Genomic DNA, 18,093 nt, shown 5'->3' with positions numbered 1-18,093 from the left:
TACCTCACCTACTAGTATCATAGAAAGTGCTTTTTTTCTCCTTTCTGTCTCCATATCCAGCACTGTCCTATACAGGTAGCAGCACCTGTGATACAAGGGGACATGCAGATCGCTCTCTGATGGTAAACTTTACTATCAGAATCCACAGATCTACTATTTATACAGAAGCGTGGAGCAGGAATGTTGGAGAAGACTCCAGCGCCAATATGTGAAAACTACAATAAACCTTGAAAGGGGGGGGGGTTTGAGCGAAATGTACCAAAATAACTTGTCCTGTTCCCAGAAGAACACAACAGGTGTTAAAAACAATCAGTGCAATGGGAAGGTATAACAACTCGGACTTTATTCAAACATATGAATTGGGAATATAATGTTAAGAAGTAATAGTAAAAAATATCAACTAGACAAAATATATTCCATGAGCTACAAAAACTATTTGACAGAACTGATCCTACATCACTAGATGTGTTTAAAAAACCGCAATCAAGGAGTTAATTTCTTAAGCCTTGCACACGCACACTACTTGTCAAGGGGGTTGATGCAAAAAAGTGTTAATATTGCCGTGCACATTGCCGTGTGGCAATATTACCATTACTACCGAGTAAAGCCATTATTGTGACCTGCGATACTCTAGTAGAGCCGAGTGTTGCTATGGTAACGATAGATAGAAACGCACATTACTGTAACAGTGCTTGCCCTACTCAAGTACCACGGCCCGTGTTCCTGTTTGGTTAATTAACCAGCAGCTACTGGGCTTAAAGTGAACCTCCGGACTAAAAATCTACTCAGCAGAACTGAAAAGGCCTGGTGTTTCTTTAACAGTTTCACAGCATCAGAACTTTGTTTTTCTTACCAAAGCGTCATTTTTAGCTGCATTTTTAGCTAAGCTACACCCAAAGAAAAAAAGCCTTGGCTTTTTTTCCCTGATGCTGTGCAGAGCATGATGGGATTTCCTATGTTGTTGTTCACGTTGCCTAGCAACTGGGAGAGGTGCTTAGGACACAGGACAGTTGGAACTGTGTCTCATGCTCCCTGTCACCTCCTTTCAACCAAAAAGATGGCTGCCACCATGAAATCAAACATTTGCCTGTTCTTTTAAAACTGGGTGGGTAAGAGATTATATTACCTATCTATTTTAATTAACATAACTAATGTAACGTAATAACAGTATGTTTGTTTAGGCTGGGGTTCCTCTTTAACTGACTCAGTTTCAAGCCGGTTGGATTTTGCATGCAGAGTCAGTCAATCTCTAACAGTAAGCAAGCCAACAAGAGACATACCAGTACTAAAAGTGGAAGGAATAAAAGAAGATGAAAGGGGGAAAAGAAATAATTAAAAAAAAAAAAATTCTACAATTTTCCCAGGGCTAGTGTTCTATAAATTACCTAAACCAACATTTTTCCCTTGTCAGAAGTTAAATCACTGTAAAGTACAGTACTGCCTAGGACTAGGTGATTGCTAACATTTCTTAAATTGAAAAAATAAAAGGTTTAAAAAGCATCCTTAAAGGGGAACTTCAGCCTAAACAAACATACTGTCATCAAGTTACATTACTTATGTTAATTAGAATAGATAGGTAATATAATCTCTTACCCACCCTGTTTTAAAAGAACAGGCAAATGTTTGTGATTCATGGGGGCTGCCATCTTTGTCATGGGGGCAGCCATCTTTTTGGTTGAAAGGAGGTGACAAGGAGCAGGAGACACAGTTCCAACTATCCTGTGTCCTGATTACCCCTCCCAGCTGCACATGCTAAGCTTCAAATGTCAAATTCAAAATGTAAAAAAAAAAAAATTGCACCAAAACAGCACAACGAGAACAACAAAATCAGAAATCCCATCATGCTTTGCACAGCATCAGGGGAAAAAAGCCCGGGCAGTTTTCTTCTGTGCAGCTAAAAATGAGGCTTGTATAAGATAAACAAAGTTCTGATGCTGTGAAACTGTTAAAGAAACACAAAGCCTTTTCAGTGCTGCTGAGTCGATTTTTAGTCCGGAGGTTCACTTTAAGGCTGGGTTCACAGTGATCAGTTGCATAGCGGGTCGCAGGGGGCACACAGAGGCATGACCTTCAGATAGGACCATACCTCTGTGTCCCTTTTTTAGATTTAGAAACCGCCTCCGGTACTCTTTAAACTGTATATTTCGCTACAGATGTGCATTTCTAGCTGTAGAGGCATTGAAAACAAACTTATTTACAATATGTTAATACCTTTATCGGAGGTCCTGCCAGCTGATCAATTCCACCTGTGTCCCTACTCTGTGCAGTGCGCATCAGCAGTGTGGAGAAGTCACGCAACCATGCTGACACATAATTACCGGCTGGAGCCTTGAGCCAGTAGCACTTGGCTGCTTACTATGGGAGGAAGAGCGGGTGTTCCCATGACTGGAGAGCCCAGAGAGCTCCTTCTCCAGCTGGCAGCAGTCCCAATAGATTAAAGGTGGAAGGACAGAAATGCAATCAGCAAACAGGAGCTCCAGTATGGGCTAGTTCACAATGAGGTGCTTTTCAGATTTTGTGGGGCACTTTGCTCATCACAGAGAATTCGCTGTGTCAAAGTAACCCTATGGGAACAACCTAAGAGGATAAGGTTTAGTATGTATACCATAAACCATGTTTGAATGGGATATTTATTCATCATTTATTCGTAAGGTTTTATGTGCATGAATAAATATTATCCCATTAAAACTTGGTTTATGCTTTATAGGGATACTGTAGGGGGGGGTGGGGGGGGAATTAGTTGAAGTTACCGGGGCTTCTAATGGTCCCCCACAGACATCCTGTGCAGCCACTCCCCGATGCTCCGGCCCCGCCTCCAGTTCACTTCTGGTATTTCAGACTTTAAAGTCTGAAAACCACTGCACCTGCGTTGCTGTGTCCTCACTCCCGCTGATGTCACCAGGAGCGTACTGCGCAGGCCCAGTATGGTCTGTGCCTGCGCCATGCGCTCCTGGTGACATCAGGGGACACAGCAACGCAGGCACAGTGGTTTTCATATTTTAAAGTCTGAAATACCAGAAGTGAACCGGAGGCGGGGCCGGAGCATTGGGGAGTGGCTGCGCGGGCACAGGATGACTGTGGGGGACCATTAGAAGTCCCGGTAACCTCAACTCATTTTTTTCCCCAGACCCCCCTACAGTATCCCTTTAAAGGAGGTAGGACGTAGTATTTAACTTGAAGGTTATAGTTTTATACCTTGGGCACCTCCAACAGTGTTGATTACTGCAATCCTTCTTTCCCCATGCTGTTCAACTCAATCTCTCCTGATCACCCCTCCCTTGATCTAGGGCCACACCACTGTATAACTTACCTTGTATTATGACTGTTCCTTGTATATCTGTCTATTATGCCATTGTTATTGTATTGTCCATTGTATTACTACTGCTTATCTGTCTACTGTGCCACTCCTCTGTACCTGGCGAATAAATAAATCTGAATCTAATTTTAGTTTTGGGAGTAGAATTCCACTTTATAGTGCTGTTACCATTACCTTTTACGCTGTTGCCTTATGTATTTGGTTTGCACAAAATTCAAGGACCGCCACTCAACTACTAGTATTCACTTTATTGTATCAAGGTTAAAATTAACAACAACGGACCCTCCAAAACCCCCCACCTATTAAAACCCCCAAAATCCACACTGGAATTTCCAAGGAGCGCTCCTGCTCACAACCATACTCAACCACCCACATTCATCCACCAAGGATTGATCAATCCACTAACTAGATGAATAGAGCCTCTATTCATCTAGTTAGTGGATTGATCAATCCTTGGTGGATGAATGTGGGTGGTTGAGTATGGTTGTGAGCAGGAGCGCTCCTTGGAAATTCCAGTGTGGATTTTGGGGGTTTTAATAGGTGGGGGGTTTTGGAGGGTCCGTTGTTGTTAATTTTAACCTTGATACAATAAAGTGAATACTAGTAGTTGAGTGGCGGTCCTTGAATTTTGTGCTGATTGATTGATATTGGTCCTGCCTTCCCTCACATGGAGTGAGGTTTACTAGTAGAATTACGATCTGTGCGCCAGATTAATTAATATTGCTTATGTATTTGGTTTCCAAGATGAAACAGAAATAGCTTACAACTGAAGGGACAAAAAGGGCTTTCCCCCCATGTAACTAAAATGTCAGAATCGTGAAAACATGGCTATATTGAAAACTACTAATTTAAAATATAAACAACAACAACAAAAAACCCGCTAGCTTATTTCCATACAGCAATACAGCCAAACTTCCTCCCCAACACCTCACAAACAACACCGATCTAAATTAAGTCAGAGTATTGTCTGGAAAACACTCTTACATGCAGAAAAGTATAGGGGGAAAATGGCCAGTATTAAAAACCATGAAGCAGAAAACAGACAAATGAAAATGTTCCCTCGTCATGCAGGGGTTAAACGTTACAGTATGTTAGATACAGACAGAGGATGGAGGTCTACAAATGGACAGGATGGAGAGGAACACTGAAGAGAAAATGCCATGCACAGAAAGACAGATGTCTAGGAATATGACTTCAGAATGATGCAAACTGCAAATAATATGCAATGCTCATGGGGAAAAGTGAGCAATAAAATAAAAATACTAATCAAATGAGGGGAATAGGTAAAAAAAAAAATGCCACACACAAAATCGACATCATTTAAATGTGCTGTGTAGCAACTCCAGAGGAAAGGGAAAAAAAAGACCCAAAAACTGGGAAGTCATATTTCAAAACAATGGTGCTCTGTCTGGTCTGTACCTTTTCTATTGCCATATATGAGTCGTTCTTCAGATGGAGAGTCCAGAAAAAAAGGAAGTGAACGATGGAGAGATAGGTGAGTGAGACAAATAAAAAAAGAAGATATTTTACTTGGCAGTAGCAAGAATGAAGGTGGATTGGCAAAAAAAATATTGGGGAAGAAAAAGAGAGAGGGAAAGGAAGGAAACCAAAATAATAATAAAAAAAAAAAAAAAAAAGAAGTGGGAGGCTATAAACTCTAGGACTCTTCAAAAAGGATGGAAGTAAATACATTAATTATAGAATGAAACAGTAAAGTGTTTGGAAATGGTTAGCGCCACAAGTGATGTGTCTCACCAAAGTCACATGGCCAACAACGTGCTGTTATGTGTTGCTGGTATTTAGCGGAGGGGGTTAAACAGAACAGCACGTCTGAGGAGGACAGAGTTCTGAGATAGCGTCAAGTTAAGAAGTGACATGCCATCAGCAGCCCAAAGTGTTCGGATCACGGGATAACATTCATGGTTAAGGCAAAATCGTTTGATACAGCCCTTCTCGATAGGCCGGTTTAGAAACAACTGTACTATGGAAGATTGGAAGCAAGATGGCACTTCTCATAAAAGACTGGATGTTGGAAAGATGTGGACATAACAATGGAGGTGAGAAGCTTGCAGCTGGACTGTGAGCAGTGATCAAATGAAGTACAGTTATACAAATGCAAAAAACTACTGGATTGCTATTTTACCAATGTCATGACATTGATCAGGATGTAGCTTAGTAAATCTGGGGAGTACATATTAATAGTAACATCGCAGTAGCCATTATTTTGTAAACACTCCTCAGGGCAGAGGACTTGGAAAGCAAAAGCTTGAAGTTTAAGGTCATAGAACTCTAAATAAAATGGCAAATGTTTGGTTTATGTTATAGACTGAAATAATAAAAAAAATTGCCATTGCTGAATTTGTAGTTTTCTAAATCAATGCATAAACAAAACTTCATTAAACAAAATACAAATAATGGCTTTAAATCATTCATAATTTTAAAAGTTGAAAATGACCATATTTTAACATTAAAATGCTGCCCATAAGTCAACTTATACTGTGATCCGAAGTCTGGAAAAAAGAGGTTTAGTCAGAGCAGTTAAGTAGTAAGAATGTAATCAATGACCATTTCACATTTTACCAATGATCCCAGGTATAGGGGAAAAAACCTGAACCCTGATCAGTAAAGAACTTTCCTAATATTTATAGTTGACTCAGTAAAACTCAATCACACTTCTAAGGGGGGTCACTCTACTGTTAGGGTAATAGGAAGCAGACTGTGTAAAGCACTTAGGGCCCGTTTCCACTAGCGGATGGGAGCCGAAGGGATGCAATGCGGCTACGCATCACTTCCGCTCCCATTCGCATCATTTCAGCATTGGGAGATGCGGAAGTGTATAGGAGGAGACTGCGGGCGGATGCATGCTGCATATTCTCTAATCGCTCCCCACCTCTCCGCATAACCAGCATGCAATGGGAACTGTTCCTTTGCCGTACATTGGCTACAGTATGGCCGCGGTGTGATGCGTCGTGTGTAGCCTGCTTGTAATGGAAACAGCCCTTAGACCACATATTAAAGAGTACAATGGTTAAAGCGGATTTAAAATCAGAACTTCCTCTCTGCTGTAAAAGAGAAGCAACAGCATAATAACCTTTATAGAAAAACATTCCTTCGTTACAACTTACAGAACACCTACACAGTTTTTACTTCCTGGACATTCCTGTGAGCACAACAAGCGTTAACCTTCAGGGTTTACATATTAGCAGAGAACAAGGCACACTGCTGCACAGCTCAGACACAGATGACAGCCCTAATTTATGCTTGCTAATTAGACAGGCTGATCTCTCTAAAGGTGCCCACACATGGTACAATTTTTCATTTTTTTTCGATAAGATAATGTAGTTCGCTTATTCCGTTAGATCGAATATAAAGATTTTTTTCAAGGATGTCCGATCAGATTTTTCTCAAAAAAAAAAACGGGATAATCGTTCTAACTTCTTGATCGAAAAAAATAAAAATATTTTCAACTTTCATTAGATCATTTAAATCGAATAAACGGGGAAATTCGTTTTTATTGTATGTGGTATGGGCACCATAAAAACACACGCACAGATTTTCTCAGCGACTATTTTTTTTTTGTCTGTTGTGCAAGGTTTAGATCCGCTTTAAGCGATTCTCACTCTTGTCCTACAACTGTAGAATCCCAAGCGTGGACACTATCTGCGGGGCGCTATGTTCTTACTTATATATGTCTGGACTTCATTTAATTACAGTGGTTTCCAAATACAACCCAGAAAAATACTGGTTGGACATTTGCCTTCCTTACAAACTAAAGATAGACACTAACTGTCCAATTTCTAGTGAAAACTAGACAACAATAAAGCTAGTTTACTAGCTGCAATGCTGAACATCAGGTTAAACGAGCACACAACAGTGTTACAGCTTGGTAACCAGATTTTCAACACTAGGGTCCCAATTATTTACCAATTTAAAAAAACGTAAAACATCTTATTCAGTGTTGTATAATAAATAAATGAGGGGTGAAAACTACACAACTACAAAACATGACAATGGATGAAAAGAAGCCTGCACACTTTAGTTTACAAGCAACAATAGCTCTTTTCTCAGTACTTTATTGCCAGGTGTATTATAACGAGAGGTTTGAATAATCAGCTAGTCGTCTAGAGGAAAATTACAGACAACAAAATAGTATAAAGTAAGACAAGGTATAAATCATTGAGGGCTTAGGGAGAAGTTCTGGATAGTACAAACTAGCCTACAAAACAAACCGCTAGATCATATAGAGCAAAAATGTTGGCTGGGCACTTCCAGTCTAAAATCCAATTTATTTAGAAAACGTTATAATAAAATCCATATACATACAAGGCACAAGGTTCAATGGAGAGAGGGTAACACGTTAGCATCAACAGCTGTTTCGCACCCCTATCTATGGGCGCTTCGTCAGGACGAAGCCTACAAAACAGGCCTCACTTCCGATTCTGATCACCATTGAAAATTTGAACACATACTGTATATACTAGAGTACAAGTCTAGAAATGTAGGTCTGATTCACTTCATAAAAATATAGGGGTCGACTTGTACACAATCACGGGCAACACTGAGCAATGTGTGCACAATTAGTGACATTCCCATTAGCAGTAAATTGGTAAGTGATACTTTGAGGAAAAGAAATGCCAAGAAAACACCAGTGTGAAAGTCCTGGCCACAACAATTACCAAGGAAAGGGGCAGCGGGGAAATATTGGTCTGCATAAAAGGGAGTGAATAATTGCAGCACTTGGGGGCCTGGAGGAGTTATTGTCTGCACTTAAGGGACATAAGTGGTTAATGGCTGCAATACTGTATGCAGTGCAGTCATTAGCCGCTCCTGATCCCCAAGTGCAGCCATTAACTTTGCTGGGTAGACTTATACTTGAGTCAATAAAAAATTCCAGCTTAAGAGGGTCAAATATTGGAGTCGACTTATACTTGAGGTCGACTTGTATTCAAGTATATACAGTAGTTATATACCTCCCACTAGGAACTAGCGGTGACATTCCTGTGCTAGTGTCTCTCGTCTGGATTCTTTAACCTCCCTAGCGTTCTGGACGAGCTAGGCTCGTCCAGAGACGCCGGAGGTGACCGCTCAGGTCCCGCTGGGCCGATTTGAATATTTTTTTTTTTTAAAACACGCATTAAGCACTTTGCTAGCTGCGTGCCTTACCCGTTCGCCGCCCCCGACCCTCCACTACCTGGCGCGATACAGCGCCCCCCCAGCCGAGACCCCGTGCGCTGTCTGGCCAATCAGTGCCAGGCAGCGCTGAGGGGTGGATCAGGTCTCCCTGTGACGTCACGACGTGCGTCGCCATTGCGACGGGGGGAGCCCTCCAGGAAATCCCGTTCAGAGCGGGATTTCCGGACGGGCCATTGCGCCGGCGGCGATCGGAGGGGTGGGAGGGACGCCGCAGGGAGGGGGGAATCATGTAGCCAGCACTAGGCTAGCTAATATGTGCAAAAAATGTTCCCGCGGCAATCAGACCGCCAGGCAGGTTAAAACTATGGTGAATGCCACTACAGAAGTGGGAAGACCCAACACTCCTAAAATAGACTGCAATGGATCCACAAACTTCATCAAGGAGGTCTCCTAGCTGAGACATACAAATGGATTTTTGACCAACATCATAATACTACTACTAGGTGGTGCTCTCTAGATACCCTTTTCTGTGGTTTTGTAAAATAGTAATTTCTGTACTGCAAGAAACAGACTTTATAATACTGTGCTGGTTACAGAGCCCTCCACACTAACAAGGTGTTTTATAAAACATATATATGTATGTATATGCACACACAGTATAACCGTAACAAGGAATATTACAATGATCCTACCGTCAAACTGGTCTTCTCCTTCTGTCATTAATTCATCGTCTGAACAAATGCTCAGAACATTCACCAGCATCTCGGTCACTGTGATCAGCAAAGCAGAAAACATTAGAGTGATGCACAAAAACAAATGGGCTATCTACATTCCCACAAAGACCTTCAACTAATTTTTAAAGTGGTAACATTCCTTTACTTTCACATATTTTGAGAAAGTACCAAATTTACTAAAAAAATCAACCAAAAATAAGTTACTTATCAAATTAAAAATACCCATTGCAACCTATAGTACAGGAGCAGTGTTTCAAGCACTTTGCCCAGTCATGTATGACTAGGACTGTAAAAAAAAAAAAAAAAAAAGTGTGTGTGTGTGTGTAAAAAGTCCAAGGGTTGCCGTACACAAGCACCCTTTATTGGAGCACAATTTTAAATTACAGCAACAGTTTCAAGCTTGATAAACACACACACTTTACTGCCAACTAAGGATGATCAATAAGATGCAAATAATACTGTGCTGATGTGGGATTATGCACATTTCTAATGTAATTGGTGTTAGACGTGGGTAGGGGGAAGTTTAGTGTTAGGCATAGGTGGGGGAATGCTAGTCAGTGTTAGGTCTAGGTAGGAAAGAGTTTTAGTGTGAGGTATAGGCAAGTCGATATTAGAATATCAGTATTATAAAAGACATTCTGTCTTCATAATCCGGTGGTGTCAAACATCCACACAGATACATCTGCGGCGATACAGCACTTCAAACAGCACAACGTTTTCGACGTCCAACACTCTTTGTCAAGTACGTGGTGGGCTGTATTAATGCTGCCGCTAATGATATGCGCTGAACTTCCTGTTGGTCTTGTGGGACGCCGGCACGTGACCACTTCCGGTTTGCCAAGCGGAACTTGAGCATAAATCAGCCGCCCTGCTCAGAGAAGCCTCCTCAATGCTGCAGGCCTCCACTCAGTTTGCCTAAACGGTCCGCTCTGGAGTCTTGTAAACACAAGCCCCTGCCGCCCGACATGGATAGCCTCAGTGGAGACCTCTCACGCTCTTTGTCCGTGGACAGGAAAACAAAACTGAGGTAGCTATGTGATACCCTTCCTTATATTTGGCCGCCTATTTGCTATGCAAATTTGTATTTTGCAGCTTCCTGTCTGTGCTCAAGGAGGGAGACAAGTCTCAGTCTGGGGTGCTGTCTGAATAGACGTACTGGGAAAAATACGCTGAATATTCATCCTTGACGGGTCGAGTCCTATGTGGATGTTTGACACTACTGGTTACTTTTGTGAGACTTGATGGACCTTTCACCTCACTGGTCTTCCTGTGTCACATTGGCGTAATCCTGTGACCGGCAGAAGCCTCTAAATTACCGGGTGCCTATTTTAGATGTATGCATGCACATCTGCAGTGTCAAATCTGGCAAATAAAACACCTTACAAATGTTCTAGAAGCTTTCAATGCCAATGAAAGCAAGTTTTTTTTTTCCTATTGTGGTCTCCACTGAAGAGATCTCACTTAATTTCCAGTTCTCTGTTACCCAGTCAATGACACAGGAAGTGGAAACCCCCTCAGTTGGATCCCAGACAGTTAAAACAGACACACAAACACACAGAGAGAACTGCAGAAGTGGTCCACCAAATGAAAATAAGACATTTTTACTAGAGTGCCACTGTCACACTATTTATCTAAATAGATGTGCGAGTTCACCTGCAACAAGTCAAGGAATACCTTTTTCGCCCACGAACGGCAATGACCAGGTAAACACATCCATGAAGTTCGGAAGCCAGTACGGGTGCGGGGAGCAGTTGAACTGCCTGATATTCATCACATTATTTTCATACTTTAATACAGCAGCTGAAATGGGATAATTGAGACACCATAAAAACCTGCCTTCCTATTGTCCATAACCTTTAATAAAATCTCTAATGTGGACTTGGAAGGGTTAAGTCCAGCCTTTCTCAACCTTTATACCCTGGAGGAACCCTGCAAATAACTTTTGGATCTCAAGGAACCCCTGCATTTATTTTGCAGGAGGCTTGGTCTTTAAAAGTATGTGTGGCTGTTTATTTCACTACTCCCTATTACACTGCCACTCATTATACTGTCTCCTGACCCCTCAATTTAGTGCTTCTTATTACAGTACCACCTATTATAGTGTGCTCTATTATACTCCCTCCATGATGGGGTAAAATGCCAAGGAACCCCTGCAGAGTACACAAGGAACCCTGGGGTTCCAGGGAACCCTGGTTGAGAAAGCCTGGTTTAGTCTGTATGCAGTGGAGAAGTTCCTGTACACAAAAGCTGCATGGCTGTATTTCATCATGTGGAGTTGCAACCTGCATCTTGCACCTAGACAACAAGTGATGGACCTGTCTCAGGCATCTCTACAAAGCCTCAACCTTGGTCCTGTCTAGGGCAGCAGATCCTTGCTTATTTGAAATGGGTTCCTATTGCTTTTCTTGTGCCTTGGTCCTGTCTAGTGCACTAGATCCCTGCTTATATGGAACTGGTTCCTATTGTTTTTCTTGTGCCTTGGTCCTGTCTAGTGCATTAGATCCCTGCTGACTACAGTGTGACCCTCACTGATAAGACATTCCAACTATTAAACACTTTCCTAGCACAAAATGGCTTCTGAGAGCAAGGAAAGAGATAAAAAGGGGAATTTCTTATCAGTGAGGGTCACACTGTAGTCACTTCCTGTCTGAGTCAGGACTAAGTCAGCCACTTACATACCTGATATTTAACTCTTTCAGACAGAGAAAGAAAAAAAGGAACACAGCATAGTTATTTTTGTGCTAGGCACTGTACATACACGTCTATCATGTCACATGTCACTTTGGGTATCCTTTAAGGCAGTTAGGTCAGAATTAATCCTGCAAAACGCGTTGTCTTTTTTTTTAGTGCTTAAAATTAAAAAACATTTTTCCACTGGCCTAATTTTTCAGGAGAAGACCGACCAACGTTACCCTCTTCTTTTTAAGCGGTTTAAAGGGCTTTACTTTATTTTTTGTGACTTAACAACTAGTAATGTTCATGCTACGTAAATCATTCCAGAAAGCCTGCAACAGGCATGTTTAATGCTCAAATATACCTTTATTATTGTAGACGTCTAAGTAGTTCGGTGCTGAAAATATCGTTATTAAGGAAGGAAACCCCGTTGTTTGACTTTTTCTGTACATTCGATAACTGCAGATAAAGAGTAATACAAATCAACACAAACTAAGCAAAAGCACAAACAGAAGTTTTTTTTTTTTTTTCAAAAGGCGAACTGACTTACCCTGCATCTTGTGCTTCATGTGCTCTGATGATTGACAGTAGATTGTTAGTCAGCAAAAACTCACAAACAGCTGGGTAACTGTCAAAGGTATAAAACCACAAACATGTCAGCATGGGAAATTATAGTGTTATGCGACAATACCAAAACTAAAAACATCAATGTACTCTAATCAGGGCTGGTTCAAACTCCAATGGGGCCCAAGGTCTGCCCACTACTGCCCCTGCACGGTTTGTATATAGAACAACAACTCGCCTATCCCGCGTGCTGCTTTGTCTGTGCTTCCTGTCTTCATCTCGCTGCCCGCCTCATCTCAGTGACCCGGTGCATATTATTACACAGTAACGTGATGGATCTCAGTGTTCTCCCCAGAGCCTATTAGCTGGGCGGAGCGCCCACCTGTGTCTCTGTTCCCGCCCGGCTGCTGTGATTAGGCTCCATCTACAGCAGAGACTCATTCCTCTGCACAGTTTTGATTCATTCCTCTGCACAGAGTCTTGCTTCACTAGGCAGCTCCGAATGCAGACTCATCTCCGCCCTCCTCCTCAGCTACTTCCTATCAGCAGCGTGGAGGGGCGGGGAAAGCTCCTAGCACAGAGCAGAGATGAGCCAGAGACCGCGGGAGCTTTCAGCTGCAGTCCAGAATCCAGTCACAGAATAGAATGAACGGCTCTGTTGCTCTCCTTTTGGGGAGTCATCCGATCTCCCCCAGCTACTACAGTGCAAAGACACTCTCCTTCTCTCCCTGCAATGTCCAGAAACGTCAAATACTGGCCGATTAACAAATCAACTCATTTCTTTTTTTCTACTGATAATACAGATAGCAAGCCGTTTACAGGATGTGTAACCTGAACCTGGTGCTGCATTCACTGCCTCCTGTTTTCCTGCACTTCATCACAAACTGACCTTAGTTAGCTTAAATGAACCCCCAAGTGATCAGTTAAATCACTGAAATATCCAGCTTTCAGTATGGGCAAATGAATGGCAAAACGTTCAGTACAGCATGTTTAACTTGTCTTTTCTCAGCAGTTACAGTTTTAGGTTGAACAGATTTACAGTCATCCAGTTCAGCCAGAATACTAAATCATTGTGCTTAACTAGCATGGTTTTTACAGTCTTCTCTGGAGTTCTCACCATGATTGTCACTTGCCTGTGTGATTTTAGTCAGCACTCCTATACAGCAGCAGGAGTCACATACATTGCATGCTGGGAGTGGTTAATGATGCCTGGTCATATGTGTGATGATGGGGCTATGGCACAGGGCCCGTTATCACCTGAGCGGGAATCGAGCGATTCCCGCTCACGGCAAACCGCTAGCGGTTCTGCAAGAACCGCTACACAATGTAGCAAGTGGCAGTGTTCTCACTGCCGCAGTTGCAGTTAGCGATAACCGCAACCGCGCTGCATGCAACAGTTTGCCGGCAACGAGCGTTCCGCGATTTGTGATCGTGATTAGCGTGCATAGCACGCTAAGCGCGATCGCTCCAAAACAGCCGCAGTGTCCAGTGATTTTTTCCGCGCTAGTCGCGGGAAAATCGCTCCCGCAAAACCGGCGTTCTGCGATTTTAAGTGTGAACGGGCCCTAAGGCCTCATTCACACAGGGGTGCTTTTCAGGGAATGTCCAGAGCTTTACTGAATGCCAGCAAGTACTATGACAAAGTTGCCCTGTGGTAGCATTCACAATACAGTTGCAATTTGTATGAAAATATCATACATATACAGCATTTTGGAAGCGCTCGCAATGTGATTTTTGTTTCTCAAACAAGTTACCCCTTCCCCCAAACCAGCACCCAGCATGATCTAGACATCTCCCCATCTAGTGTGACCCTTCCTCTTCAATGTTTTCTTACTTTCTCACCCAGCGTGACCTTACTTCCCCACCCGGCTACTTTTTCGTGCCACCCGGCTACAAAATATTTCTGGGGAGAACACTGGATCTGAAGAAGATGCAGGCAGCAGGGATGAAGACAGGAAGCATGAATGGAGCAACACCAGGACAGGTGAGTTGCAATTCTTAAATTGTGCAGGCACCCCAAGAAGCGTGGGAGACCCGTCAGCACTTCAGGCTATTGCCCTCTTTGGTAGAGCCGGCCCTGTCTGTAATGCAAGATGTTAGGTCAGTGTCAAAAATACATAAAAATAATGACTTGCATACCTGTAGAAGTAAGAACATCCTCGTACTGTGTTGTGACTGAAGTGTTCTTGCGACTTCTCATTACCAAAGTCTTCAGAGGGATCTGACCATAACAAATCACACATTGGACCAAATGCCGGGGGTTCTTTGAACCTGTCTAACTGCAATTTAGACACAAGTCAATTCTGTTACACCTTTCTTGTGAAAGAGATTGACTACATAAAAACACATTCTTATCACAGACACGTCACAAATAGTGTTCATTTATAATACCACATAGATCTCACTGTTATGCATAGTTGGCATGAAAAATATAATAGAACAGCCCTCAGTTATTATTTCGGAATGACTGTTGCACTGTGAATACTTTCCGGATACACTGTATCAGTTTTTTACATTTTGTTATGTTACAGCCTTATTCCAAAATGGATTAAATTCAATTATTTTCCTCAGAATTCTATACACACTTAAAAAATGAGAAATCACATGTACATAAGTATTCATAGCCTTTGCTCAATGCTTTGCCGATGCACCTTTTGGCAACAATTAGGTAAGCAGCTGACTTTTTTTTTCTTTTTTAGTTACAGATTTCCTTTAAAGACAACTCAAGCGTAGGCCTGGTTCACATTAGCGTTTTTCCTGGAACGTAACCGGAACGTATACTGTACAAACGGAACGGATGTGGAAGGATCCAATGTTAACCTATGGATCCATTCACATGCGTCCGTTGGTACGGATACGTTCCGGTCCCCGGATCTAAAAAATGCTGCAGGCCCTAATTTTCCGGACTGTTCTGCCCAGCGGAACGGATCAAGACAAAAAATGCAGCAGCATTTGGGGCAATGTAAAACGGAACGTTGCTTCACACTGGTGAAGAAACTGACCGTTCCACGGGGGGTGGAAGCGCGAATCTGAGCGACTTGAGGGTGCAGCAGCCAGGCGGGTGAGCGAGGGTTTATACATACCGGATGGCTCTGTCCGCGGCCCGGTTCACATAGTGAAAACTGATCGAATCCGTTTCCACTCAGCAAATACATACCTAATCTTCTGTAGCGTCCGGTGGTAGAGGCTTCAGTCTTCCGCGTCATGTGACTAGTCACATGACGCCCTGTGCAGTCACAGTGGAAGAAGAGGAAGCCTCTACCGCCAGCTGCTACTGAAGATTAGGTATGTATTTGGTGAGTGAAAACGGATCGATCAGTTTTCACTATGTGAACTGGGCCGCGGACAGAGCCATCCGGTGAAGTGGAGACCGGATCCTTTTTGGCTGAAACACTAATGTGAACCAGGCCTTAAGCTCAGGTTCAGAAAGCAATTGCTCCCTACAGAGAGGGAAGCCTCAGGATCCTATTGAGGCTTCCCTCTGCATACCTTCCACTGCCGAGCATGGACCCCCTTACACATTGGGAGAGGAGTACGGACCAGATGAGATTGCTGGCAATGCCTTGGCAACCTTCCAGGGTCATCGCTCGGCGAGGGAAGCCTCAATATAATCTTGAGCCTGCTCTCTCTTTAGGCAAGTATCTCCTTTTATACCCCAGCTTCGGCTCCGGTACACCTTAACTCATGTCGGACCAGAGGCTTTTTTTCCCCCCACTTCCTGATCATTACGAATGGCTCACAGTGATCAGTAGCCAATGAAAACTGTTCCTGATCAATGTAAAGAACTCCGCTGTCTTTAGCCGGCAGGGACACGTGTCCCGAGTTTGGGAGCTTCTGGCATTAAAACTATGTCGCGTCAAGCTTAGGCAGCCACAGGTTTGGTGTCGTTTTAACCAGGGCTGTGGAGTCGGAGTCGTGGAGTCGGAGTCATGGAGTCGGGCAATTTTGGGTGCCTGGAGTCGGAGTCGGGAAAAAATGCACCGACTCCGACTCCTAATGAATTTGTAGCTGTAATTAAAATAGAAAATATGATAAAATGTTCTATTTCTCAGATAATAGTCATTAAAAATAAAGTATATATACAGTAATAGCTGTGCTTAGTCCACAAAAATAAAATAAACCAATCAAAATTAGTTACTTGTGCTGCTTCAATAAAGCAGTCCCCGTATTTTTAAGGTCAGATCTACATATCTGATTGTCACTGTATATATGATGTGTACACAGGAATCTCATATATACTAAATAACATCTATGCTGTAAGAATAAAGCCTGATGTGTAGCTGTGTCACTAATAGAGATGGTCAATGAAATGGAAATAATTCTGCACTGATGCTGATTTATGCAAATGTATGCACTCCCTTTGCTGATGAAATCAAATAATTTGATATGTTGTTAAAATTTGGTTTGGTGACTACAAATTAAAGGGTACCTGAGACGGATGAAAGGTAAAGTTTTATACATACCTGGGGCTTCCTCCAGCCCGCTTCAGGCTAATCAGTCCCTCGCTGTCCTCCACCACCCGGATCTTCTGCTAGGAGTCCTGGTAATTCAGCCAGTCAGCGTTGTCCGGCCGCATGCCGCTCCCACAGCCAGGAACATTCTGCACCTGCGCAATAGTGCTGCACAGGTGTAGTATGCTCCTGGCGGCGGAGTGTGCGCATGCGCACTACGCACGACTGGCTCAAGTACCTGGACTCATAGCAGAAGATCGAGGTGGTGGAGGAGGACAACGAGGGACTGATTATCCTGAAGGTGGCTGGAGGAAGCCCCAGGTATGTATAAAACTTTAATTTCATCTGTCTCAGGTTTACTTTGTTACACGGTAGTACTATACTCTACATATGCACTCCCCACAGAGCTGCAGGGAATCCACTGAGAATGCTGTGCACATTGAACACAGAGGTGTTGTCTGTCACCCATAAACCTTGTTCAGATTGTGCATGAAGAATGTGTAATAGAGGAAGAATCTCCTCATTCCCCTGCAGAGTACCTGCACATCATTCTTACATGTACCCACACTTACATTGCCTAGGGCCTGATAGATGTTCTTTGTTCCGGTTTGTACCTTTTACAAGTACTCTTACCAAGGACTAGTTTTAGTCTAAAGGGAATAAATATAGTAGTCTACATATCCTCACTTCAGTTGTCTTGTAAAATTCCTAAGCGTTGGCAGTTAAGAGACGAATTTCATGTTACATACTTTTAATCAACAAAATTGTAATATGCAAATTAGAGGAGTCGGAGTCGAGGAGTCGGTGGAATCCTAAACTGAGGAGTCGGAGTCGGTGGATTTTTGGACCGACTCCACAGCCCTGGTTTTAACCAACGGCAATCCCTAACAGATTGAGTAAAACTCTAGTTATATAAAATAGACCAGCACTGCATTACAAGTGAGCATAATAAAAGCCAATAGAAAGTTATTAGAAATGGATTATATCCTGATATCTTGAAGCATAAATTGCTCTATGAGTGCCCTCTCTCCCCCAGCCCAATTCACATCACTAACTTTCAATGGACTGGGTTGAGGACATTGTACATGATTAGAATTTTTCAAAAGCCAGCTGTAATATTTGATGAAAGAAAAACAAAAACATTGAATCTAGTGCTGGCCATTTTAATTAGAAGCTAGATTTGATATCAACATTCCATATAAAGGTATTTGATATCAACATT

The 18,093-nt window shown here is 42.6% G+C and overlaps 1 protein-coding gene across 7 annotated transcripts in view; it reads right to left on the bottom strand.

The window, feature by feature from the left end:
- Positions 1–18,093, bottom strand: part of PPP3CB (protein phosphatase 3 catalytic subunit beta) — a 101,810-nt gene that overhangs the window by 21,440 nt on the left and 62,277 nt on the right. For 4 of the 7 annotated variants that reach the window (XM_068257390.1, XM_068257391.1, XM_068257394.1 and 1 more), the window contains exons 6-10: positions 14,560–14,699; positions 12,407–12,484; positions 12,221–12,315; positions 10,858–10,983; positions 9,142–9,219 (exon numbers count right to left, since the gene is read on the bottom strand). In XM_068257390.1, the coding sequence (XP_068113491.1) occupies positions 9,142–9,219; positions 10,858–10,983; positions 12,221–12,315; positions 12,407–12,484; positions 14,560–14,699 (517 nt within the window). Of the gene's footprint in view, positions 1–4,735; positions 4,763–9,141; positions 9,220–10,857; positions 10,984–12,220; positions 12,316–12,406; positions 12,485–14,559; positions 14,700–18,093 lie in introns of all 7 variants that reach the window. The other 3 variants (XM_068257389.1, XM_068257393.1, XM_068257392.1) reach the window with 1 other exon arrangement.

This window comes from Hyperolius riggenbachi, chromosome 10 (assembly GCF_040937935.1).
Source record: "Hyperolius riggenbachi isolate aHypRig1 chromosome 10, aHypRig1.pri, whole genome shotgun sequence".
NCBI classification, from domain to species: domain Eukaryota; kingdom Metazoa; phylum Chordata; class Amphibia; order Anura; family Hyperoliidae; genus Hyperolius; species Hyperolius riggenbachi.
This window is presented reverse-complemented; position numbering and strand designations above follow the sequence as displayed.